Below are 25162 nucleotides of genomic sequence, written 5' to 3'. Positions count from 1 at the left end.
CACCTTTCCCACCTGGGCACAGAGCATGCTTTCAGCCTGGCGGGGTGTTTCTGCAGGGATTCTGGCAGAGGGCACAGAGTGAGAGCGGGGCTGTGCCTTGGAGCTCGCTGTGCCACTGAAACCCCCGCAGGCAGACCCAGCTTCCCTGCTCCACACACGGGAAGTCTGCAAGAGGGAAGGTCCGGGGGCTGTGGTCTAGTGAATTGTTTTATCCATTCCCTTTGTGTAGTTTTAGGAAAAAATGTCCTTCTCTGGGGAGTCTCCATTGACCAGTGGAGTTCCTTCCCCGTGTCTGTCGGCAGGGAACCGAGGATGGGATTTCAGGGCAGTTTTGGAGGGAGCACAGCTCCTCCTGTCAGGAGAGGGCAGCCGGTGCCTGCAGCTGGGCTGGGAACTGCCGATGATAAACCAGCGATGGAAACTAAGCATGAAAACCAAGCTCTGCTGGGCAGACTGACAGAGAGCAGGCACAGCTGTGAGCCAGCAGAGCTCTGCTGGCTTCCCTGGGATTCACAGGAGAATGCTTGGCCTGGGGTGAGCTGCAAACCAGAGCTGGGGCTGGGGGGCAGAGGGGGTCTGGGGCATGGTGAGCTCTGAGTTCTGCTCTCTGTTACATGGACAGTGTTTCATGCATCTGAAACCCATGAATCCCACTTAAGATATTTACAACAGCCACATCTGAGTGGGAGGGTGGTGGGAACGGGCTGGAAGGAGCTCATGGGCAGGAGGTAGCTGACAGGTGACCAGAGGAAAACAAGCAATGAGGAGAAGGGAGGTTCAGTGCCCTCACTGCAGAGCCTGGGTGACTGCAGTGAGGGCAAAGCCCCTTCCATTGGCTCTTTGCCTTCCAAATCACCTTTTAGGCTTCTGTGTTAAAGTTCCTGGGCTAAAACCAATGAGAAAAGCAAGCAAGCAACCACCCTAACAAAAAATCTGAGCGACCCCCTCCCCTCAAAGGCAGCATGAACCATCAGCCGGGAGCTGACTGATTCTGATTTATGGTTTCTTTATCCTGAGGCAGGCAGGTAATGAGCCGGTGTTTGATCTCTGGGCTTTCCTGCAGCCCTGAGGAGACCAAAGCAAGTGTGACTCCCTCCGATACCTGCACGCTTCCTGCCCTGCCGCTGCTCGGGGGCTGCAGAGCGGGCAGCGACCTGGGGAACGTCGGTTCTGCGGGGGCCGCGGAGCCCAGCACCTCTCCCCGTGTTCGAGCACCTTTCCCGGCGCTCGGGCACCTCCTCTCCCGTGCTCGGGCACCTCCTCTCCCCTGCTCGGGCACCTCTCCCCCTGCTCGGGCACCTCTCCCCCTGCTCGGGCACCTCCTCTGCCCGTGCTCGGGCACCTCCTATCCCCCTGCTCGGGCACCTCTCCCCGTGTTCGAGCACCTCTCCCCCTGCTCGGGCACCTCCTATCCCCCTGCTCGGGCACCTCTCCCCGTGTTCGAGCACCTCTCCCCCTGCTCGGGCACCTCCTCTCCCCCTGCTCGGGCACCTCCTATCCCCGTGCTCGGGCACCTCTCCCCGTGTTCGAGCACCTCTCCCCCTGCTCGGGCACCTCTCCCCCTGCTCGGGCACCTCTCTCCTGCTCGGGCACCTCTCCCCACGCTCGGGCAGCCCTGGGGCTCGGGGTCCCTCAGAGGTGCCCGCAGCTCCCGAGGTGCCGGCGGTGCGGGAGCAGCGGCCCCTGCCCGGGGGGAGGATGCGGGGCCGGGCGCCGAGGGAGAGGAGCAGGAGCGGGGAGGAAGCAGGCGCGCGTTGCCCGCTCAGTTTGCCGAGATGCTGCTGTAGCTCTTCTTGATGGGGAAGGTCAGCTGCCCCGAGAGGTCCAGCGACAGCGCCTTGGGGTGCAGCGCCCGGCGCGGGTGCAGGGGGCTGGAGCCCAGGCGCGGCGAGTACAGCACCAGCAGCTCGGGGCCCAGGCGGGGCTCGGGCAGGAGCGCCTCGGGGCCGGGCTCTGTCCTGCTGCGGGCCAGCCTCGGCGAGGGCTGCAGGCTGTGCCGCTTGGGCGGCGGCGGGCTGTGGTTCTGGAACCTCACCGTCTTCACTTGCTGCAGCGAGAAGGGGCCAGGGTCAGGTGGGCGCTGCGGAGCCCGCCCTGCCCTGCCCTGCCCTGCGGAACCGGGGGCTGCGCTCGGGGGCGGCCGGGCCCCGCGGGGCTCAGCGGGCCCGCAGAGCAGCCCAGGGTGGTGCGCGTCGGTGGCAGAGAGCCCCGGGGAGCAGCTCAGCAGTGCCGGCAGCTCCTCCAGACCAAGGAGCTGCTCTGCGAGCGGGAGGCACCGGGAGCTGCTGCCCTCGCAGAGCCGCGGGCTCTCTCTGCTGATGCTGAGCTGCCTGGGAGCTCTGGGGCTGGCTGGGCTTCTGGGGGCATGTGGAACAATTTGGGCGCGTCTTTGGGTACAGTGGGAGAGGGGAGCTGTCACAAGGGCAATTTTCAGAATGATTTTACCTTTATGAAATTTCTTTCTGGCTGCCAAAAGGGAAAGAAATTCCCATTCTAAGTGGCTCAGCCCAAGTGACATGAGGGAGATGGGGGAGTTCTGCAAACCTCTGCCTGACACCAGTTCTGTGGCATTGCTCCCAAATTCACAGATTTTTGCCCAATTTATGACCTCAGAAACGTCTCGAGATTTGTTTGCGACTGAGCTTGGTGACAGGGACAGAGCCCCTGCAGTCCTGCCTTTCTTCAGAGCTTAATCTGAACAGCTGCTCAGCAGCACCAATACCCGATTTCCTAAGGCATGTGTCAATCGCCCCGATTTCTACTGGAAGAAATTGGTGAGGATGGAGCAAAGCCCTCGGGGGGTTTGGCTCTGGCTACTTTTGGCTGCCGCTGGGGTTCCGCGGGGACGCTCTGGGGCAGGGGGTTCTGTACCTTCTCGGCGCTGTTGCGGGAGGTTTCTGGTTTCACCAGGATGGACGGCGGGGCCGACGCCGGCGGCTTTGGAGCGGCCTCGCTCTTCACCGAGGGGTCTTTGGCGTCCAGGATCACCGAGCTGCACACGGAGGGGCTTCGGCTCTCCCCTGCCCTGACCAGCAGCGCCGGGGCAGCCTCATAGGAGGAGTTTGGCTTCGCTGTCTCGTCCGTGCCAGCGCCGGGGGGGCTGTGCGGGTAGAGCTGGAAGTGCTGAGCTCGGCCCGCGGCCGTGGGGCGCCTGAGGGAGCCGGTGATCTGCACGGGGGTCCCCGCCTGGCCCGGCCTCTGCAGGGATCCGTCTGGGGAGCAAGGACCACGGACAGGCGTTTAGACAGGAGTCCAAAACGTGCAGAGAGAGCAGCGGTTATGGGCAGCCCCCACCGACAGCCCCGCTCACCGCAGGCTGTGGGGCTGCGGCTCCCAGGGACCACCCCGTGCCCGCCCCTGTGCCCCGGCACCGATTCCGGCTGTAAAAGCTCCGACAGTGGCCCCTGCCACGGCACTGCTGCCTCCGGGAGCTGCTCTGCTGCCAGAGCTGGGAACGCACACCTGGCTCCCCAAATACTCCTGGAAGTGTGTTACAAAACACGGTGTATGGGATGAAGATAAACCTTGCGGCCTCCTGGTAGAGAATATAACCACCCTGCTCTGCACAAAGCTTTACAGGAATTTCTCCATGCTGAGTCACATCCCTGGAATTCCCGAATTCCCCAGAGCCGGGGCCAAGCAGGGCTGAGGGTCCATGAACCGCAGCACTGGTGTGCTCTGGGGGATGTGTCCCCGCTCCCCCTGCTCCCCCTCACTCACTCCAGGGGATGTGTCCCCGCTCTCACTCACTCACTCCAGGGGATGTGTCCCGCTCCCCCCCTGCTCCCCCTCACTCACTCCTCCTGGTGCTGCCGCGGCCGCGGCGCAGCGGGGCCGGAGCCCGGCCGGGGCAGGGGATGGGCACGGGCAGCAGCAGCGGCCGCAGCGCTCGGCTCTGCCGCGGGCCGCTCTCGGACACGCTCCCCTGCGAGGACAGCGAGGACGTGGACAGCGTCCATGAGGTGTACAGGGAAGGCATCTTCGAGTCGGAGAGACTGGATTTCCTGTTGGAAAAGAAGGGCGAGGGCTGCCGGGTGCCATCCCACCTGGCGAGGGACCCCTGGCCCTGCCCAGTTCTGGGGGGTCCCTTGTCAGTACGGGGGGGATGCCTTGCCATGGGTTCTCTGTGGAAACAAGAAAACCCCAAGTTCTACGTGACCCTTCCCTCTCCCCGTTCATTTTCACGTAAGAAGTGCCAGACCTGAAGAGGGGGGTGACGTAGTTGCTGGGGAAGAGGCCGACCCTGCCGGTGACCAGGGACATGCCCCGCAGCCACCCGTCCTGCTCCTTGCCGAAGACACGGACCCCTTCTCCCTTCTGCAGCTCCAGCTCGTCCGGTCCGTGCGCCGCGTACGAGTGGAGAGCCACGCACCTGGGGAGAGAGGCTGTGAGGGGAGGCAGAGCTGCCCGGGCAGGGCGGCTGCAGCACCCGGAGCCCCGCGGCTTAACCGGGCAGGGAGGAGAAGCTGGCTGTGCCTGGAGCTCCTCAGTTTAACCGGGCAGGGGAGAAGCTGGCTGTGCCTGGGGCATCCCGGAGCTCCTCAGTTTAACCGGGCAGGGAGGAGAAGCTGGCTGTGCCTGGAGCTCCTCAGTTTAACCGGGCAGGGAGGAGAAGCTGGCTGTGCCTGGAGCTCCTCAGTTTAACCGGGCAGGGAGGAGAAGCTGGCTGTGCCTGGGGCATCCCGGAGCTCCTCAGTTTAACCGGGCAGGGAGGAGAAGCTGGCTGTGCCTGGAGCTCCTCAGTTTAACCGGGCAGGGGAGGAGGCTGCTGGCTGTGCCTGGGGCTCCTCAGTTTAACCGGGCAGAGGAGGAGGCTGCTGGCTGTGCCTGGGGCTCCTCAGTTTAACCGGGCAGGGGAGGAGGCTGCTGGCTGTGCCTGGAGCCCTGCGGAGCTCTGTGGTTTAACCGGGCAGGGGGAGGATGTTCCTGAGCCCTTCAGCCAGGGCTGCATCGAGCGTTTGTGGAGAGAACTCGCAGGGAGGAAGGAGCCTCAGGCCAAAGGGGACATGGACAAGAGAAGGGCCAGCAGGAATAGAGAACACAGCAGCTCATGAGGACGGTTTCTGTCCCAGAAGTGCCAGTCCAGGGTGACAAATGCTGGGGAGGAGGAAACTGCTGCTCTGCACCTCACACAGCAGTGCTCCACCAGAAACACGGATCAGGGCCTGACAAGTACCTATCCTAAGGCAAAGCTCTTGAAAGAGCACAGTTATGGTGTTGTGTTCAAGATAGCATCAGGCAGCTCTGCCTTTGAAACCAGAGGCCTTGGATCTGCTTGCCTGGAGCATCACCAGGAGGTGTTGGAGGCCCAGGGAAGAGCACCACTCTTGCCCTGCCTCCCTTCCTTCCCTCCCTTCCTCCCTGCCTCCTTCTCCTTGACTGGAGCACAAGGACAGGAGTGGCAGCCACTGGAGGCCACGGAGAATGGACAGAGCAGGAGGTAGGAGGAGGTACATGGCTCCACTCCAGGGTAGTGAGGAAATGAGACTAGAAATTAGTCTCAAATCCCCCCTAGACCTCTCTTGGGATTCTGGGACTGGGACCAGGACCTGAAGCTTCGTTCTTCCCTCTGACCCACGTGTGAGCACACAGCAAAACAGCAGCAAAAGAAATGGTGTATTTTTCAAAACTTTTCCCTATCTGTTCCTTAAAGAACTTGAATTTGTCTGCAGTGTAACACATTTAATTGCACTGTTGTTTTTTTCAAGGGGAACGTGATCTGCTCCAAGAATTAATGAGTTACAGCCCAGCACCACAAGTATCAGGTGTTATTTACAAAACAAACAATGGATGGGCTGTTGGGATAGCCAGGGCTACCCCAGAACTCTCAGAAGGGTTTCTCTCTCCCTGTGGTTCAGCACAAGCCTCTGAAGGTGTGAGCTGCTGGGCCAGTGTGTGTGAGGGGTGGCTCCTGGGGCTGGCACAGCCCAGGGGGCTCTGGGTGTGCTCAGGAGCTCTGGGGGTGCTCAGGAGCTGCCCAGCTCAGGGGCTCTGGGTGTGCTCAGGGGCTCTGGGTGTGCTCAGGAGCTCTGGGTGTGCTCAGGAGCTCTGGGAGTGCTCAGGAGCTCTGGGTGTGCTCAGGAGCTGCCCAGCTCAGGGGCTCTGGGTGTGCTCAGGGGCTCTGGGTGTGCTCAGGGTGTGCTCAGGGGCTCTGGGTGTGCTCAGGGGCTCTGGGTGTGCTCAGGAGCTGCCCAGCTCAGGGGCTCTGGGTGTGCTCAGGGGCTCTGGGTGTGCTCAGGAGCTCTGGGTGTGCTCAGGGTGTGCTCAGGGGCTCAGGGTGTGCTCAGGAGCTCTGGGTGTGCTCAGGAGCTGCCCAGCTCAGGGGCTCTGGGTGTGCTCAGGAGCTGCCCAGCTCAGGGGCTCTGGGTGTGCTCAGGGGCTCTGGGTGTGCTCAGGGGCTCTGGGTGTGCTCAGGAGCTGCCCAGCTCAGGGGCTCTGGGTGCGCTCAGGAGCTCTGGGTGTGCTCAGGGGCTCTGGGTGTGCTCAGGGGCTCTGGGTGTGCTCAGGAGCTCTGGGAGTGCTCAGGGGCTCTGGGAGTGCTCAGGAGCTGCCCAGCTCAGGCTGCTCAGGCTCCTCAGGAGGGGAGGCCCTGCAGGGGCTGCTCTGACGCTGCCCCTGTGCACACCTGGCAGCTGGTGCCACGCTCTCACACCGTCCTTCTGCAAATTATTTTAAGGTCTTGGGAGTTGTCTTGTCCTTTGGATTATTTGTGTGCTGGAGTCTTGGCTGACTGATGATGGTGTGTGTGGGTCAATGCACCAGCATTCCCAAGGCCTGGCCTGCACCAGGGGTGCTGAGTGCTGTGTAAACAGTGTGTTGTGATGCTGCTGTTATTTCAGATGCTTTACTAAATGCCAGGGTGGTGAATCTTACCTTGATGTAATCACCATAGAGCGTTATCTGCAAATTTTAACTTCATGAAAGTTTTCAGAAATTGGATTGTTCAAAACACCAATGGCCATGAGGGTTTCAGGATAAATAACTAGAGGCACTTAAGGAGTAATTAGTTTCTTTACACTTAAAAAACCCTAAAATATATTGTTGGCAAACAGGCAGAACTGTTTCTCCGCAGAACCTGCAGTGAGGCAGAAAGATGCACTCAGCTGTGGTATCTCTGCCACCCTGGCTTGGACCAGCCAGGGACATTCCCACATGGATCTGCCCTTGGATCCCAGCTGTGCTCTGCTCTGTCTGCACCTCCTGCCTGGCTCCTGCTGAGGCTACAGCAAATGGCACCCAAACATCCCAGTTTCCTTACGTACAGGTAAGCTGGCCCGTGGTGCTGCAGGTGGGGAAGGGTCACGATGGCTGCCGGGGGCCCAAGTGCTGCTGGTGTGGGGTAGACCTGTGGGAGAAAGGAAACAGAGAAAACAAAGTATTGATCTGGTTATCAGCTTTCAGCCACTGGAGGACAGTAACACTTGACTGGCTTCACCCACCCTTCAAAAAGCCATCAGAGACATTTCAGGAAATGGAAGAGTCTGGAGCATTTGACTTAGAAAAAGACCAGGCAGCAAGAGGAAGACTCAGAATCACAGAATCGTTTAGGCTGGCAAAGACCTCCAGGATCATCGAGCCCCTGTGATGGATCCCCACCTGGTCCTTTCCCCACTGTCATTTTGCACCTGCAGGGTGGCACCAGCCACCACAGTGTCCCCTCCGGGCTCTCTCGGGGTCTCTGGTGTTCCAGGGAGGAACTGCAGCCCCGATTCTGAGCTACCTGTGCCTGACCAATGCCTTGCGCTGTGCCAGAGGGTGGCTCCTTGTCCCTGCTGTGGCCCTGAGGCCACGAGCAGCGCTGGGCTGGTCCCACTCCCTGTCCCTCCTCATCTCCCCGCTGGGCTGATGGTGATGTCCCTTCTGTCCATTCTGTCCCTTCTGTCCCTCCTGCCGGGCTGTCCCTGCTGCCGGGCTGTCCCTTCTGTCCCTTCTGTCCCTTCTGTCCCTTCTGTCCCTCCTGTCCCTCCTGTCCCTTCTGTCCCTTCTGTCCCTCCTGTCCCTCCTGCCGGGCCGTCCCTCCTGCAGCTCAAAGCGTCCCCGGGTGAGCAGCTGCCAGCAGCGGCTCCTTCCCGTCCGGACCAGCCCGGCCCTCGCTCAAGGCGACGCCGCGGCGGGGCCTGGCCGTGCCCTGCTGCGCCCTGCGCCCTGTGGCAGCAGGAGCGCGGCCCCTGTCCGGGACGGAGCTCCGAGCCCTGGTGGCAGCAGCAGCGTGGCCCCTGTCCAGGACGGAGCTCCGAGCCCTGGTGGCAGCAGCAGCGTGGCCCCTGTCCAGGACGGAGCTCCGAGCCCTGGTGGCAGCAGGAGCGCGGCCCCTGTCCGGGACGGAGCTCCGAGCCCTGGTGGCAGCAGCAGCGTGGCCCTTGTCCAGGACGGAGCTCCGAGCCCTGGTGGCAGCAGCGGCGCGGTCCCTGTCCGGGACGGAGCTCCGAGCCCTGGTGGCAGCAGCAGCGTGGCCCCTGCCCGGGACGGAGCTCCGAGCCCTGGTGGCGGCAGCAGCGTGGCCCCTGTCCAGGACGGAGCTCCGAGCCCTGGTGGCGGCAGCAGTGGCGCCCCGGGGAGCTCCGGGCAGCGGAACGCGCCGCGCTTGGATGTGGCGGCAGCTGCGCTCTCCAGCAGCCACCACAGCATCTAAATGATGCAAGCTGGGGCTTTAATCTCATGTTCGTTTCAAATCTAATTTCTAGTGGTCATGTCTGTGATGCGGTGCTGGAGCACTGGCTTGGCAAGGACCTAGGGAAAAAGTAAAGTGACTCACCCGCCCTGGTGCTCTCCAGTAAATTAAATTAATTAAAACACCCCAGCAATTCCAGCTTCTGTCTCGGACCTGGAGTAGCAGGTCAGCTTCAAACCTTCTCTGCATTCCTCATTTTCTAGTCCAGGCAGGATTGGACCAGGTGCTCATAAAGTTGACTGGAAATTATAATCTTGTTTTATTAATTACCATAATCAAAATTCTTGAAATTTGGATATTTGGAGTTTGTTTTTTTTCTGCATTGGAACAAAATGACCAGCCTTTTCTGCATTGGAACAAAAACCAGCCTTTTGCTGTTTTTCCTGATGGAACTGTGTTGAAATGTCCCCTTCTGGGTGGAAAGCTCCACGTTTTTCATCCCTGTGTTCCCTGTCCCTAGGAGCAGCCATCACTTAGAGCATCCTCAAAGTTGCCTTTGCATTTGCAACACGCAGGGGGGAAGAAAGATTGGGAGAAATATTTTCGAGTCACGTACAACTGATTTCAGCACTCACTTTTGCTGATCTCCCACGAGTCCCTTGCAAGCCCTTGTAAGTACAAAGGGTTTAATTCCCTGCCTCTCCTGAAACCCCTCTCTTGCTCCATCTCTGTTTCCAGCGTGTCACCAATGTGACCCCGGCACTGCTGACGCAGGCAAGGCCCTACTGGGACTGTCCTGGTGGTGAGGGGAGCCCTGCCCATCCCAGCACGGGGCTCTGGGCACGGGGCCCTGCCAGCTCCACATTTGTGACTCAGGAGAGCCGGGTGTGCTGGGGGCAGCTGTGGGTCCATCAGCTCGCTCCCCGAGCTCGGGGCTCAGCAGCAGCTCTGGGTCAGAGCCAGCCAGAACAGCCAGCACAGGGAATCGGCTGGGCTGCGCTGGGAGGAGATTCCAGCGGTGAGAGGAGGGCGTGGGTGCCCCGCTGCCCTCCCCCACGGCCGCTTGCACAAGAGGCACATGCACAGACACGGCCACCGCAGCCCTGCAGACCGGTTCTGGCTCCAGCTGAGCTTGGCAGCCGAGGGGAAGCGGGAGCCGGGGGAGGAGGCTGGGCAGCGCTGGGAATTCCCTTTTATGGGCCGAGAGGAGTCCGACCTGCTGCTGGTGCTGGCAGTGCCAGGCAGGCAGGTCCCGCGGCGGGAGCCCTGCAGCTGGCACGGCCCCTGGGCCCTGCCTTGTCCAGGGACTGCTGGCTGTCCTGGGGTGCAGCCCCTGCTCCCTCGGCTCCCAGCCACCCTGGCAGGGCCCACCTGGGCTTGGGAAGGGGTCTCAGCGTTGCAGCTCAGTCATTGCAGCCCAAACCCAGAGATGGAAAAGGAAAGCTGCATCCTGTGCAGGCCCAGAAATGGCACAGGTTCCCCTGCAAACCTCTGGGAGCAGCACTGCTGATTGGAAACAAGAGATTTCCAACCCTGCTAAGGCCAAACCATAACATGTCCCCTCTCTCATTGCTGCTCTTGGCAGTAGTTCACACTGAGACTTTTGGGTGAGATCCTTTTGGGGTGTGAGACAAGATACAGTTCCAGCTGAATTATGGAACTCCTGTTTCATTTCCCCTCTGTAACCCGGGATATCACATCCCAGCTCTCTGCAGGCTGGTGCCCAGGACAAGGTGTCTGCTGGGTGTTCCTGCCTGGACATGGACTGCCAGGGGCTGGGTGACTGCTCTAGAAAAGGTGGGAGCAACCTTCACTATGAAAGATGCCATATAAATGTAAAACCCCCCTTTTTCTCCCATATCAGATATCTGTGAAGATTCTGTGCTCAGATCTTCAGCCGGAGAGGGAAGAAGGAATGAGACAGGAGTGGCTGAGTTCCAGAGGGTCAGCCTGGGTGTGGAGCTCAGCGCCAGGCTCCCTGTGCTCAGGACCAGCCCGGGCTGGGGCTGCGCTGCCTCACCTGGAGCGGGGCGGCGCAGGGCAGCTCGGCGCTCTCGCAGCTCTGGGTGGGCACGCTGGGGTTGCTGGAGCTGATGAGCACGGGGGGGCTGATGTGCAGCGCGGGCCGCTCGGCGTGCACCATGCGGTTCAGCGTGTTGAGGGCCGTGGTGAGCGAGAACTGCCGCAAGCTCTTCCTCCGCGCCTCCGGAGCCTTGGGCAGCGCCGCCGGCTCCGCCGCCTGGGCCTTGGCCGGGCGCAGGGACGCGGCCCGGGGCGGGGGCGACCAGTGGCCCTTGGTGGCCTGCAGGAGCTGCTGGGCTGCACTTGGCTGCAAGAGACAACAGGGGACACGGATTCAGGGCCACAGCCGGCACTGCCCCCGATGCTCTGCTCCCTTCCCTCTGGCAGCCAGGGCTCAGGTGGCGTTACCTTTACCGAGCTATCTTTAACATCTTGGGGCTCTGTCATTTCTCTCAGCTGGTGTCACTGACAAACTCGGGGTGTAAAATTCTCGATTCAAAGCTGACAGCAAAATTCAAAGTGGTTTTTAAAACTTGTGCTAAGACAAGGGGCTACTGAGGATGAGTCCTGCCCCCACACACTCCTCGTCCAGAGCTTTGGCTGGCAGAGGTGCTGGGAGAGCTGCACTTAATAACTCCAGCTCTGAATTAGAAGGGATGTTTGGACTCGTCACCCTTTCCCTGTCTGTGCTGGCACACGTGGGTGCATCTTGCAGCTGAGGGCATGGCTTAGTGCTGCTTCCATTGAAAAACTCCCGGCTTGTCAAGGACTGGGGTTGATGAGGGAGGGGCAGGCCCTGAGTTTGCATACGGGCAGTGTTCACTCAGTACTTCTTGGAAACTGCTGATCAGGGTGTTGGTAGCAAAGGGCATGTGGTGACAGCGTTTTTCACCACCATGGCTGCCACAGGAATTAATCATGATTTACTGCTGACATTAATGAATTGCAAAACTTGGGATTCTCACCCACTCGTGGCAGGCAATGTGCTCGATGCCGGGGATGGACAGGGAGACCATGGCAGGGGAGGTACAGGTGGCTCTCAGATGTTGATATTTTACAACAGGGGCTGGTTTCTCATTTCCCCTCTCCAAAATAAGGCTTAAAGCCCACAGCGTGTGTGTAGCTACACATGTGCCATGGCCACCCTGTCATTTCTGTGTCAGCAAACTGGAAATGTTTTTCTGCCTAAGTCCCAGAAGACATGATAAAATGGGGCACAAACTGCATGTCAGAGCCAGGAGAGCCTCGTGTCTCCCACAGTAGCCCTACCTTTGCCTTCTCTAGAATTAATTTCTAATTCCTTGGTGGCTGTATGTGTCCCTTAACTAACTTGTGTCTCTCGATGCCAGACTTGAACAAGTCATTACTGAAGCTAAAATGATTTCATTAAATGAAAAGACATTAAAAAATATATTAGAACTCCAAATAAGATGTTTTGCTTGCGTCCTCCTATAAAACAGCCACAAAGCAGAGCTTGCTGTAATTATGGGCATTACAAGTATTAATTTTATTTCTAGGAACTGGTGCCGGTGCCATGTACACCCTGCATCTCAAGCTAAAGTGCACAACACAATTAATGTCTAGACCAGTGCTGACAGAATTCTGCCAGGGAAGGGTGGCTGGAAGGAAAATTCTGCCAGGGAGGGGAGGCTGAGGGAAAATTCTGCCAGGGAAGGGAGGCTGAGGGAAAATTCTGCCAGGGAAGGGTGGCTGGAGGAAAATTCTGCCAGGGAAGGGAGGCTGGAGGAAAATTCTGCCAGGGAAGGGAGGCTGAGGGAAAATTCTGCCAGGGAAGGGTGGCTGGAGGAAAATTCTGCCAGGGAGGGGAGGCTGGGAAGTCTCTGGAGCGTGGCCCCGAGCGCGGGGCTGGCGCCGGCCGGGGCCGCCGTCCCTCTCCGGACCCGTGGCACCCTGCGTGCCCCGGCCGGGGGATGGCGGGGCAGGGGAGCTGCAGTGTCGGGGCCGGGGGAGCCTCAGAGCGGAGCTCCGAGGAGCTGCGGGGCCCGGCTGGCCCGGGCGGTACCTTGGGGAAGGTCAGGATGTCCTTGCCGTCCGCCTTGTCCCGGCCCCGCAGCTCCAGGCCGTAGAGAGGGCGCGGCAGGGGCAGCTGCTTGATGACCTGCACGGAGCTGGCCGGGAGGACGCCGCTGGCGCCGTTCAGCTCGCCCAGGTACCAGTTGTCGTCCAGCTGCCGCAGCAGCGCGATGGTGTCGCCCTTGTTGAAGCGCAGCTCGCCGGGGTTGTGCCCGCGGTACGAGTACAGAGCCCTGGCGCGGGGCACCTGCGGGACCAGAAACAGCCCCTGCGTTCGTCACACACACACAGAGCTCCCCAAAAGCACTCGTAATTAATGAGAAAAAAATGCAGAGGTCTAAGGCTCAAGCATGCATTTATTAGGATTAACTACCCACATCCTTCCTTGATGGCTTTTACTAATGAAGACAAGCTCCCAAATACTTATGCTAAGTTTGTATCAAGATGAAAAGCAGGCTGGACTTGTTTAAGAATATTAAGAAACAGTTAAGGCCTTAAACTGCTCTTCCCATGGGATCTTATTGCCTGCTATAAGGGCTCCTCCAACACAATATCTATTCTAATGGCCCAGATATTTCTATGTCAGAAGGACTGGAGGTCACAGCCATCATCCAGCCCAGCTGGTGGCTGTCACCTGCCAGGAGAAGGCAGCAGAGCAAGGTGAGTGCAGGTTCTGTGCTCCCCTGGCTCCATCCCTGCTGTAACACGTGTGACTGTGGGTTTAACCCAGCCTTTTCCTGGGTTTCCAGAAGTGTGGAAAGGATCGAGTTTCCCATGGGAATAGTTAAGGTTTTGGAAAGAGGGCACTTCCAGCATCCCCAAACCTTGATGCCTGCTAGGGAAAAGGAACCAAGAAGAGAAAAATTTCATGTACTGCTTTTACTTCAAAGTCTTTGAAATGGGAAGCAATTAGTTTAATGTTTAGTTCTAATTAAGTCATTCTCTCTCTTAATTTGTGCTCAGAGTGAACACATGTGCTTGGCTCAGTGACACTGACATCTCTGGGAGAAAGGAAACGGGGAAGGGAGGCTTGGGCCAGTGCTGTCTCCATCAGAAAAGCAGGGATAACCTCTGTGGGGCCATGGGGACTCCCTGCAAACACACACCTGGGCAGGTGGGCGTGCCTTGAGGGGAACAGGCTGGGGACAGCAGCTCTCCTTCAGAACCACGCTGGGACCACTGGCACGAGGAGCACAGGGCGGGGGCTGCCCCAGGAGCAACCAGAAAACAAGGGGACCTTCACAAAGGGAGAGAACAGGGCTTGGGAAGGAGGAGCAGCAGCGTCTGGGATGCGAGGGAATGGCAGGATACAGCAAAGCATTAAAGGCAGCATGAACGAGTTATGGAAATGTATTACAAAGAAGAGAAACTCTGAAATGAAATGCATACCTGGTGCTACCAGGGAACAGGGAGCAAGCAACAGAGAGCTGAGAGTCTGGAATATTCTTTCTTCAGCAGGCAAAGGGATGAGACAGCAGGGCAGACTGGGACAAATACCCAGAACCCAGGTGGGACAGGACAGGTGCGTTTGTGGCGTTAGCTCTGGCCGAACACATCCCTCCACTCGCATGCATGCACGGTTGGGTGAATGGGCTCCTTTTTCCTCTAACCACACTCACAACCTTCAGCTCTTCCCCTCCTCTTTAACCCTTTCCTCACACTTCTCTGCCTTTTCAAATCTCCCAACCCAAGTCAGCTTTTTCCAAAGTCTGTAGGTTTTGATACTTCCAATTTTTTAAAATAAATTCTGTTTGGCTTCTCAGATGCCGAGCCAAAAATATCCCATCAATTTCCCAACTTTATTTAGGACACAAACTAAGCCTTTACCTACCCACAGGGAGCAACTAATGTGCCCTGTCACAAAATAAATCTGCAAGCTGAAGATTTCAGGAGGACACGCAGAGTCCCTGTTTTTTAATGTGTTTGTAGGGTGGAGGAAAGAACAACTTCCCCCTGCAGGGCCAGCCACGGTGCTGGGGCTGGGGTGGGCAGCAGAGCCCCTGGGTGGGCACCCCGGGCCAGCATCTCCCTCCTGGCTGCAGCTCTGAGCCGGGCTGAGCTGAGCTGAGCTGAGCCGAGCCGAGCTGAGCTGAGCCGAGCTGAGCTGGGCTGAGCCAAGCTGAGCCGAGCTGAGCTGGGCTGAGCCGAGCTGAGCTGGGCTGAGCCAAGCTGAGCCGAGCTGAGCTGGGCTGAGCCGAGCCGAGCTGAGCTGGGCTGAACCGAGCTGAGCTGAGCCGAGCTGAGCCGAGCCGAGCCGAGCTGAGCTGGGCTGAGCCGAGCCGAGCCGAGCTGAGCTGGGCTGAGCCAAGCTGAGCCGAGCTGAGCTGAGCCGAGCTGGGCTGAGCCGAGCTGAGCCGAGCCAAGCTGAGCTGAGCCGAGCTGAGCCGAGCTGAGCCGAGCCGAGCCGAGCCGAGCCGAGCTGAGCTGAGCTGAGCAGGCTGGGCTGAGCTGAGCTGAGCCGGGCTGAACTGAGCCGAGCTGAGCTGAGCTGAGCTGAGCTGGGCTGAGCTGGGCTGAGCTGAGCTGAGCCGAGCTGAGCCGGGCTGGGCTGAGCCGAGCTGAGCTGAGCTGAGCCGAGCTGAGCCGAGCTGAGCTGAGCCTCTCTCAGCTTGGGCTGGTTCCTGCCCACTCCGGCTGCCCCAGATCCTCTGCAAGGGATCTGTTGTGCTTTATTTAAAGTAGGTTAATTGCAAAGGCAGAAACTGGCGTGCTAATTAACCTGTGATAAAGACAAGGAGTGCCTGAGGTGGCTGAGGGCAGAGGGAGAGGCTGTCCAGGCCAGAGCACGGCCCTGGCAGGGGAGCAGGACCTGCTCTCTTCTGGTGGAGCCTTCTCCCGTTAGCGTGGCCAGCTGCTTCTCCTCAGCCCAAAGCAGCCTTTCATTTTAGCAGGGTGGCAGCAAAATGCTCAGCCCAGGATTGCACACATGGTCCAGTCCCTTGGGCACCCTTGGCATCTGTCTGAGCAGCCCAGAGAGAAAACTCTGGGAGCTTCACTTTGTGAAAACTCAGCTGAGGGTGCTGCAAGTTTGTGTACAGCATGGCTGCCCAGCAGAGAGAGAGAAACTACAGCAAAGAAACCCATTTTGGGGGTGCCTGTTACTGTTCCAATGCTGCCTCATTTTTCCTGATTTTCCCCTCTGTTTTCTCCCCCATCATGCCTGAGTGAGACCCAGGAGCCACATCAGGCTCTCAGAGAGGCCAAGCCCCAGGTGCTCCTTGCCTTGGGGTGCCTGGAGAGAGCATGGGGCAGCCCTGGGGAGAGAAGGCAGCAGGGAATGCCAGGAGTGGGGCAGAACCCCCTTTCATCAGCACCACCTCTCTCCTTGGCCACTCTGCCAGCAGGGATGGTCATGGCAGATGCACTTCAACTCCTTGTCCCCATTCTCAGTGGATTTGAGGCCAATAAGGGAGAAAAGATTTGATTTTTTTCACTATTTTTGGCATTTGGCATCAGCTGTGCTGGGCAGCCATCCAATGCCTCTGAGTCTCCCTCTGCACCAAACAAGGATTAAAAATACGTATATGTGTGTGAGGAAGCAATGTGGGGCATCTCTTCCTAGCACAGAAATGCACCCTGTGATTGTCTGAAATGAGCTGAAATAACTCCTCAGGACTGGCAGCAGGGCACTCGTGAATTCCAGAGGAATGGCCTCAGATGGGCTTGCACTGCTGCTTTCCCAGCTTTGGCTCTGCCAGCCCCACGCAGGGAATGCCCTGGGGCAGCTGCCCCCGTGCCTGTCCCCAGTCAATGCCAAGGGACTGCCCCAGTCCGGGTGCCATGGGAGCTGCCCCAGGGAGGGTCTCTGTGCAGGACAGCCCTGGGCAGGGGATGCCTCCCCCTGGGGCAACCAGTGACTGCAGCACAGGCCTGAGGGCACAGCCCCTGCTCCTGAGGAGCTGTGACTGGCACTGAGCCCTGGAGCCGGCTGTTATCCAGCCCTGACACCACAGGACGGGCACACGCTGCCTCCTATGGAGATGATCAATGACATCTCCATCCATCCTGACTCCTGAGAGCTGCTCCAGCCTCCTGCCAGCCTGCCCATGTCTCCATGGCATGAATGAGCCCCATCACCTGCCTGTGTGCTCAGCTAGCACCGTTCAGGGCTCTGCAGGATCCAGGTGGATGAAAAGAGCTATTTGAATGTAAATTAATTGCCATTACAATTCTGTTTTTCTGCATTTCGGCAGAGGAGATAACTTCAGCCTTGTCACAGAGAACAAAACCTTCAAAAGTGAACTTGTCATTTCAATCTCTTCACATAATTATATTCTGAGGATTCAGACAGTTGGGTGGTTTCTGCATTATTTCTTCCCTGAGGAGAACTGTTCCTGTCTTCCAAGCACACGTAGACTGTGAGCACCAGGGAGAACAGAGCCAGTCCCTCCTGCTCACGTCAGCCCTGGAGCTCCCCCACTCCCCCTGGGCCTGCCCAAATGGGAGCCCAGCCCTGGCCATGGCCAATGCTGGTGGCCACCTGCTCCTGGGCCATCACGGGGAGGTGCTGGGGATGTGAATTGAGTGGATTTAGCTGTTTTTGTGCTGCTCCATCTGCACCATGGCTGGGGCAGTGCAGAGGGACTGGGAGCTCCTACCCCCTGTGCCCACTCGCAGCCCCGGGTACCACAGCATCAAGGCCCATGTCACTTCTGAACATGGCCTGGCTTTGGAATGCAAAGGTGGCATGGAAAATGCGAGAAATGATTAAAGAAAACACAGAGCAGCTTCTCTGATGGGGAGGGTGAGAGGTGCTGAGGCGGCACTGCTGGCCCCCAGCGCCCAGGGGAACGCCTGGCCCCGTGCTGGGGATGCCCCAGGGCTGCACTGGGCCTGCGTGGGCCACGGGGGACATCCAGGCAAGCAGGGGCAGTGCCCAGGGCTGGAGCTGGGCCTGAGCGTGGCTTGGTTGGGCGAGGGCAGAGCTGCAGGCACAGGGACAGCAGGGACAGCTCTGGGACAGGACACAGGGGACGTGGCAGGGGTGTGCTGGCACTGGGTCCCAGCAGCTGGGGCTGCAGAGTGGGCACCCAGCCCTCCAGGCCCTTGGCTGGCTGCTGCAGGAGCAGATGGGCCCCGCTGCTGTCAGCAGGCCCGGGCAGTGCTTGGCCCGTGTGTCATGGGTGTGAGCTGCACAAAGCAAACGGTGCCAGCCCTCAGCGTGCCCAGTCACGATGCTCTGCCTCAGCAGCACCTCTCAGAAGAGGCTGTTTGCTGTGCAGGGAGGAAACCTGCATCCTGCTCCCTGCTGCTGCTCCCCAGCCCTCTCCCTGCTGGTTCTGTGCCTCCTGTGCTGGGAAAGGGAGTGTGGCTGGTGTGGCTGCTCAGCCAGCACTGCCAGCCCTGGCACCGTGGGCAGCTCTGCCAGTGAGCACAGGGCCTGGCCTCTCTGCAGGCCCAGTGCTGGCAGCAGGGACAGCTGTCCTGTCCCTCAGTGGGGACACTGCTGCCTCCAGCCCTGCACCTGCAGAGCTCACAGCACGGTGCCTCCTCCCCAGCCCTCCCTGCAGAGGGAAAACCCAAACTCGGGCCAGGGACCGGTCCCATGGACACAGGGACAGTGGCCAGTGAGCAGCAGGGTGTGAGAGGGGGGGCTCAGACCTCGGGGCTCCTGCCTGACCACAGCACTGTGCAGGTGAGCTGCAGAGGAGCCCTGCTGTGCTATTCCTGACTCGCCATCTGAGCCTGACTCATTGCCTTGGAAACAAATTAAAACACTTTTATGTGTTTGCAGCTTGGTACCTAATTTTGTAAAACCAGGGAAACTGGCTCCTGCTGTAGGCTGTGGAGGTCCTTGGGTTTCCAGAGCCAGAGGTACCACCCAGGGGTGCCTGTGCTGGCTCTGGTGCTCACGCAGCTTCTGGGCTGTGCATTGTCCATCAGCCTACGTTGACTCTCTTTGTAGTAGATAAAAGTGCTAGAACTGCATGCAGAGGGAGAAAACACACCAATGCCTGGCCTAAGGTGCCACCAGCACTGTGGGAGCAGCTCCTTGCTCTGCTGGAATGAGACAAACCCAGATGGGACACGGTGGTGGAGGAGACCTGGGACAAATCCTGCCTCCAGAAAGGCTGTAAGGCCACCCAGAATTGTGCAGCCACATGGAGCATCTCGGTGCCCAGCTGAGGGGCTCTGTGGCACAACCCCACCCACCCCAGGCTGCGAGGATGCTCTGGGGGAAAGGAGCCAGCAGCAGCACATCAGGCAGAGCCCAGGCCTGGGCAGCACCCGCGGGTGTGTGACACCTCAGAGCTCCTGGCCAGCCCAGAGCATGGGACACACACTTTGAGGTCATTGCTGGGACTGCACAGGAACTGCTGGGGGCTTGGTGGGGTGGGAATGGGGTTGGCTCAGTGAGGGGGCCAGGAAACTTGCTTGCCTCTGCCAGGTGCAAACATGGAGTTTGCTTTGAACAAGAAGCTCCAGCAATCCAAGTCCTGTCTGTCAAAGGCAGAAAGGAGTTGGAGATGACTCTGGAGGAGAAGAAAATACCAAGACGCAGGCACTATCTATAGACGTCCGTGTGAAGGTGGGACGTTGGAGTGCAGAGTATTTTTATCCCAATAGAGGTGTTATCTGTCTATCTCCCATGAAATGCTGGAAGGGGGTGTTGAGCACTCAGTTCATGCAAAGAGAAAATAGCCCAAGTCACAGTTAAATCTGCGTGGTCCGTGTTTTCCTAAGGCAAGCTGTCACACTGGGAACTTTTTTCCTCTGGCTCAGTGTCCCATGTTTGCTGCATGACCAGGTTCAGCACCCCAGCAGCTGCTCAGTGCCTGGATGGGTTTTGCAGGGGTCATCCTGCCCCCCTGAAGAGCGTGGGAGGCTCGTGCACACCTCAGCACACACGCTCTGCTTGCTCACCAGCTCGGCTGGGGCTGCAGCCAGGTGAGAGGAGCTCAGCACAGGCTGTGACCACACCTGGCACATGCCAGGGGCGGCTCCTCGGAGTTCAAAGGCTCCAGCGTGCCTTATTTACGCATACACCTCCCAGCAAGTCCCTTTATTCTTAAATTCCAGACAGTTTCTTATGTGGAGATTTGGAAAATCCGAAGTCCTCCCCGCACTGCTGTTGGAGAGCTGAAGGCCTGGCCAGGAGCAGCAGGGGCAGAGCCGGGCTCAGGCCGGGCCCTGGCGCACCCGCACTGCTCCACGTGCACACGGCCAGCACGTGCCCACACCACGGCTGCTCGGAGGAAGTGCATTCAAAAGGGATTTAAATGCCAGCAAATAAATCGCTTGGGATGGGCTGCAATTAGAAAATTCCCTGGTTTTTAACAGCTGGCTCTGGGAAATTCCTGCCTGCAAAGCAGGGCTGTGTTTGCGCTAACCCAGCAGCTCCACGGGGGCCTGCTGGCTCCTCCTGCTCACAGGGAGATGAGCTCTTGGCTCGCTGGGTGATGAGGGATTGGTTTTATTTTTGCCTTCATGGATGCTCGTGAGCATGAAGAGCAAAGAGCTGGCAAGGAAACCTCTCTGCTGAGAGAGAAACTTTGATCAAACTTGCTATGTTCTCAGCCCCAGGGAGTAAAGGAAGTTTATTTATAGAGCTGCCTTGGTGAAACCAAGGCTGGCCCCCATCCTGGCTGGGTGGTGGCTCTGGCTGCAGAGCTGTGTGGAGCACACCAGTCGTGTCTGCTTTGTAGCACTGGTGGTGGGTGATCAGCAGCCCTTGCAGGCCGGGGCAGTCTATTTGGGGAGCTGTGACCCTCTGCTGCAGCAGCACATGGACACTGCAGTTCCAGTACCCAGGGAGAGCTGTGGTGGGGTGAGCAGCACTGCAGGGCAGCTGCTCTCACTGTGATTCCTGGCAGAAAGAATCTGCTCTGAGGTTCCCAAGCATCTGCAGGTCTCTGCTTACCCAGGTTCCTTCAGGTGACCCTGGAACTCAAGCATCCAGGGGTAGGGTGGTGACAAGTCACCCTCAGCACTGTCTCATCTTTGCACTGCATGGGCACTTTCAAATGTGTCCCTGCTGTGCTGGGTGATGTGCTGCTGTCACTGAGTGCCAGCTCAGGGGAGGCTCCAAACCCATTAACATCCCACTGGAGTACCCAAAGCAATGTCTGGTCCTGAATGCAGGTATTTCAAACCACTAAAGCCAAAATGTGACTAATAGTTGCATTCTTCACCTCGCAGCAGAGGATTCCAAAGTGTTTTATAATTAAGTACCTAATTAAGTCTAAGAGTATTTCAGTGTAATGTGTTTTATATCCCTTCCCAGAGAGGCACAGGAGCTCAGAGGGCTGTCCCAGTGCCAGGGAGCCAGCCACAGCTCCCCCAGTGCTCACTGGCTCTGCTGATTCCCCGGAGTTTGGTCTTAAGTTGGTCTTAAAAGCTTTTGGGAGCTATGGATGGATGGATGGATGTTGCCATTATATACCAGCAGCAAGTTCCTACCTGTCCTGAGAACCAGTTAAAGAAACATTAAATGAGTGAGAGAGAAGAAAGCCAGACAAGTGTATTTGTGCTCTTTTATCCAGGGCCAGGAGAGTCCAGTTGGACAATCTACAACCTTCTCCTTGTCAGCTGCAATGCTGCCCGGGTGGCAGTGCCTGAAGGCTGTCACTGTTGCAGGGTTTGTCCCCTGCACCAGGGTTTGTCCCCCAGCAGCTCCCGGAGGGCTGGGGGCTCCCAGCAAGGGTCTGACCCTGAGCAGGGCCCTGCGGAGGGAGCCCCCAGCCAAGGACCTGCCCCTGTCCCTGGCTGTGCTCCCTGGACGGTGCCTTGGGCTCAGGCTGCAGAGAGAACACCAGGGACAGGAGCTCCTGAGGGATGCCTGGTTTGGTGTGAGATCCATCAGATCCCTCACCAACACCACAGAGATTGCCTGGGATACACGTGCCAGCTCATACCCACAGGACACAGCAGCACCTGCATGGCTCCCTGGGCACAACACCTGTGCTGTGCCTCCAGACCTGCAGAGCTCTGAGCAGGCTCTGGGGCTCAGCAGCCCTTTCAGCCCAGCTGCTGAGTGTTATTAAAAGGCTTTAGAGGCAATGTACAGAGCAGTTCAGGTGAGAGAAATGGAAATCCAGGAATATAATGTGGGAAAGGTGAAGCCACAAGTCTCTTCCCTAAATTCCAACTGAGCCAAGCTCTTTTAACAGGTCTAATATCCTGTCCTCATTATTCAAGAAAAGCTTTTGTATTGTTAAAGAAAATGATGGAAAGAACTTAGAATTTTAAAATTAGCCTAGTAAATCATCCCTAGGTACAGTCATAAGTGAGTCAAATTTAAAATCCTTAACTAGTGAACTTCCAATAACTTTGGACTGAACAACAGCAGCTGCATTGGGCACCCCCTCCCTTCTCTTCCAGTGTGGGGAAACTGAGGTGCAGCTATGGAAATACCTTCTCCACCACTAACAGCTCTGCAATTACTGACTTAATGGCTATCAGTCAAAAGCAGTGTATTGCCTGAAAGTCCAAGCACCTGAAATGCCCTCAAAAGCCAGGAAGCATCTGAAAACTTTGGGAGAAAAGAGCTGCTGGGAAGTTTCTGTAAGAAGGGCAGGCTGGCTTTGTCTCAGCCTGGGAGTCACTTTCTGCTGTAGTGAGCTGGAAAGAGTCAAATATCACACCGAAACAGCAGCCAAATGTGCACACAAAACACTCAGTCTCACTTCAAGCACTCTGCAGCGCTGCTAGCAGAGAAGGTTCCTGGCTCTGGGCACACAGCAGGAACCTTTCTACGCTCATAGGCAGAAGAAAGAAGTAAGAGCCTCCTTACCCCCTCCATGTGGATCCGGGGATTGGTTGCCAGCCGGTGCTGGTGCAGCTGCAGCCCCCTGGGGACTCTCCTGATGGAGGCGGGGGACGACAGGACCCCCGACCTCTGCACCGAGCCAAACCTGCTGACGCTCTGTCCGCACCTGACTCCATCCAGGAGGCGAATGAGGAGCAGGTTGGAGGGCAGCTGCTCAATGCTGCCCAGGACGAGGGTCCTGCACTCGGGGCACCGCAGCTCCTTCTGCGATTTCAGGATCCTCTGCAGACAGGGCTTGCAGAACGTGTGCTGGCACGGCAGCACCTTTGCTGTGGCGTCGAGCTTCTCAAAGCACACGGGACACTCCAACAGGTCAAGGAGAGCCAAATCATCCATCTTCAGCGCAGAGCCCCTTCAGGAGCGGGGCCGGGGCCGTCCGCAGCCCGCATCCACCGGAGCCGCCTGAGCTGCCCTCCCGCGAGAAGCAGAGCCCGGGCTCAGGCAGCAATCCTGCACGGAGGGCGAGGAGGAGGAGGAGGGAGCGCGGAGCAGAGCTGCGCTGCTGCCGGAGCGTGTAACGCAGCCACCTACATCCAGAGCTGCGCTCGCAGCCAATCTGAGCGCACTCGCTGCGCCCGCAGCCCGCTCCAAATGAGTCACCCCTGACTCAGCTGCAGCCAGGGGACGGCTCGGGGCTGCGGCCGGGGCTGAGCGCCGGAGCCCAGGGGCTGCTGGCCGGGCAGGGGTCCCGGAGCCGAGCAGGGGCAGCGGAGCGCAGGGCAGGCTGCAGCGCTCCCGCTCCGCGCAGCGGGGCTGACACGGCACGGAAAAATCCACAGCTCGGGAGGTGAGAGGCCGTGATAAGCATCAGCCCCGACCTGCGGTGCGGGGCTCCGGCTGCGGCGGCGCTCGCTGGCACACCCGGCACACCCGGCACACCCCGCGCACACCCTGCGCACACCTGCACACACCCCGCGCACACCGCACACCCCGCACACCCCGAGCACACCCCGCGCACACCCCGCGCACCCCGCGCACACCGCACACACCCCGCACACCCCGCGCACACCTCGCGCACACCCTGCGCACACCTGCACACACCCTGCGCACACCCCGCGCACACCCCGCGCACACCGCACACCCCGCGCACCCCGCACACACCCCGAGCACACCGCACACCCCGCACACCCCGAGCACACCCCGCGCACCCCGCGCACACCGCACACACCCTGCGCACACCCCGCGCACACCGCACACACCCCGCGCACACCGCACACCCCGCACACCCCGAGCACACCCCGCGCACACCCCGCGCACACCCCGCGCACCCCGCGCACACCCCGCGCACACCGCACACACCCTGCGCACACCCCGCGCACACCCCGCGCACCCCGCACACACCCCGCGCACCTGCACACCCCGCACACCCCGAGCACACCCCGCGCACACCCTGCGCACACCCAGCACACCGCGCACACCCCGCGCACACCCCGCGCACACCGCACACACCCCGCGCACACCCCGCGCACCTGCACACCGCACACCCCGCGCACACCCCGCGCACCCCGCGCACCTGCACGCCGCACACCCCGCGCACACCCCGCGCACCCCGCGCACACCCCGCACACCTGCACGCCGCACACCCCGCACACTGCACGCCGCCCCGCTGCGGCTCTGGAAAAAGTCCTTCAGTCGGCACCGCTGGCCGGGGGTAGCCGGCCGTGCCGCGGCTGGCTCCGCAGTGACATCCCCGCCCGGTTTGGCCGCCTCAGCTCGCTGAATCAACCCCGAGCGATTATTCCTCCCACGGCCCGGAGCCGTCCAACCTGTTCGGCTCCGGCTGCGGGGCCGCGCTCGGCGCGGCTCAAGCCCGGGCCTGCAGCTCCCGCAGCTCAGCCGCGGTGCGCCGAGGGCACGGGGCACCCCTGGCACCCCTGGCAACCTGTGCGGGCTGGCACGGGCCTGCTGCGGGTGCCGGACCAGCCCGGAGCCGGCTGCCTGCGCCCGGTGCGATCGCTCCTGTCGCGATCGGGGGATGCTCACCCCGGCCCGCCCCTGGCACAGGGGCACCGGGACTGCGCCAGCGGGGCCGGGCTGACCCTCTGAGCGCCTTCTGGTGCTCTGAGCATCTGAGCTCCAGCACTGCCAGCGCTCCCAGCTCCGGGCTGGCCGGCAGCGCGCTGGTGCCCGGGCAAGGGGGGCACAGCCGGGTGCTGAGCACGGCCGGCCCCTCTCCCTGCGGGCAGGGTCCGTGTGCGAGCCCAGCCCAGCGGGACCTGAGCCCAGCACAGCCTGAGGGGTCCCAGGGGCCCTTCCTGCCCAACGAGGCACTGGCTTTGGCCGGGGAGGCCGGGCATCACCTCGGTACCTGCAATTTGCATTCCCTTTATCAGCTGAATCCCTATCTCGGGACTGCCTGCTCGCACATACTGATGGATTGCCTAAGCAGAGCAGGAGGGGCAGTTAAGGCCCAAGACCACTTTCCTTACAAACCTTGCTGCATTTCAGCCCTGTGTTTTCAACATAAGAGTACTACAAATGTTAGAGAACAAGACTGTAAATCCAAGGATGTCTCAGATAATGCCAGCAGGCTGCAGCTGTCCCTGCCCTACTGTCAGGATTCTTCAGAAGTACAGTGTGGAAAGGGTTAATGTGCTTTTTCAAAAGTTCTCCCCCCCAGATTATGATTATGTCAAAACAAAATATTTCTGTATTTCTGTAGTATAGTGGCTATTTGGCTACACTAAAATGTTGACAAACATCTTCAGGATAATGCCAGGAGCCAA

At 59.3% G+C, this 25162-nt stretch overlaps 1 protein-coding gene across 50 annotated transcripts; it reads right to left on the bottom strand.

Moving 5' to 3' along the window:
- Positions 1-521: 521 nt before the first annotated feature.
- Positions 522-23309, bottom strand: SH3RF2 (SH3 domain containing ring finger 2). Of its 50 annotated transcripts, none has more exons than XR_011681767.1 (11): positions 22401-23309; positions 12657-12914; positions 10632-10940; positions 7263-7345; positions 4202-4372; positions 3799-4004; positions 2872-3212; positions 1575-2047; positions 1515-1534; positions 1366-1405; positions 522-1257 (listed from the first exon to the last, which is right to left on the bottom strand). XR_011681767.1 is itself a non-coding variant. In XM_071443681.1 (8 exons), exons 1-8 carry the CDS (start codon positions 22770-22772, stop codon positions 1763-1765), a joined length of 2025 nt encoding a protein of 674 aa, XP_071299782.1. In that variant the 5' UTR covers positions 22773-23309; the 3' UTR covers positions 522-1762. The 50 variants fall into 50 exon arrangements, 1 of the variants encoding a protein (XP_071299782.1); XR_011681770.1 differs by lacking the exons at positions 1366-1405; positions 1515-1534 and adding exons at positions 1280-1319; positions 1429-1448 and having other exon boundaries at positions 522-1235; XR_011681769.1 differs by having other exon boundaries at positions 1594-2047.
- Between the last annotated feature and the right edge of the window lie 1853 nt (positions 23310-25162).

The sequence above is a fragment of the Agelaius tricolor genome, unplaced genomic scaffold (genome assembly GCF_023055355.1).
Source record: "Agelaius tricolor isolate 1412-34295 unplaced genomic scaffold, bAgeTri1.0.p SCAF_18, whole genome shotgun sequence".
NCBI classification, from domain to species: domain Eukaryota; kingdom Metazoa; phylum Chordata; class Aves; order Passeriformes; family Icteridae; genus Agelaius; species Agelaius tricolor.
This window is presented reverse-complemented; position numbering and strand designations above follow the sequence as displayed.

What these genes read in the sequence shown, in the direction of transcription:
- SH3RF2 (XM_071443681.1), bottom strand. Translation starts at nt 22,772, where the DNA reads ATGGATGATTTGGCTCTCCTTGACCTGTTGGAGTGTCCCGTGTGCTTT. An exon ending in CCCGGATCCACATGGAGGGG is followed by an intron (nt 12,915 to 22,400) that starts GTAAGGAGGCTC and finishes CTGGTCCCGCAG; the next exon opens with GTGCCCCGCGCCAGGGCTCT. An exon ending in CCTGCGCCGCCCCGCTCCAG is followed by an intron (nt 7,346 to 10,631) that starts GTGAGGCAGCGC and finishes TTTCTCCCACAG; the next exon opens with GTCTACCCCACACCAGCAGC.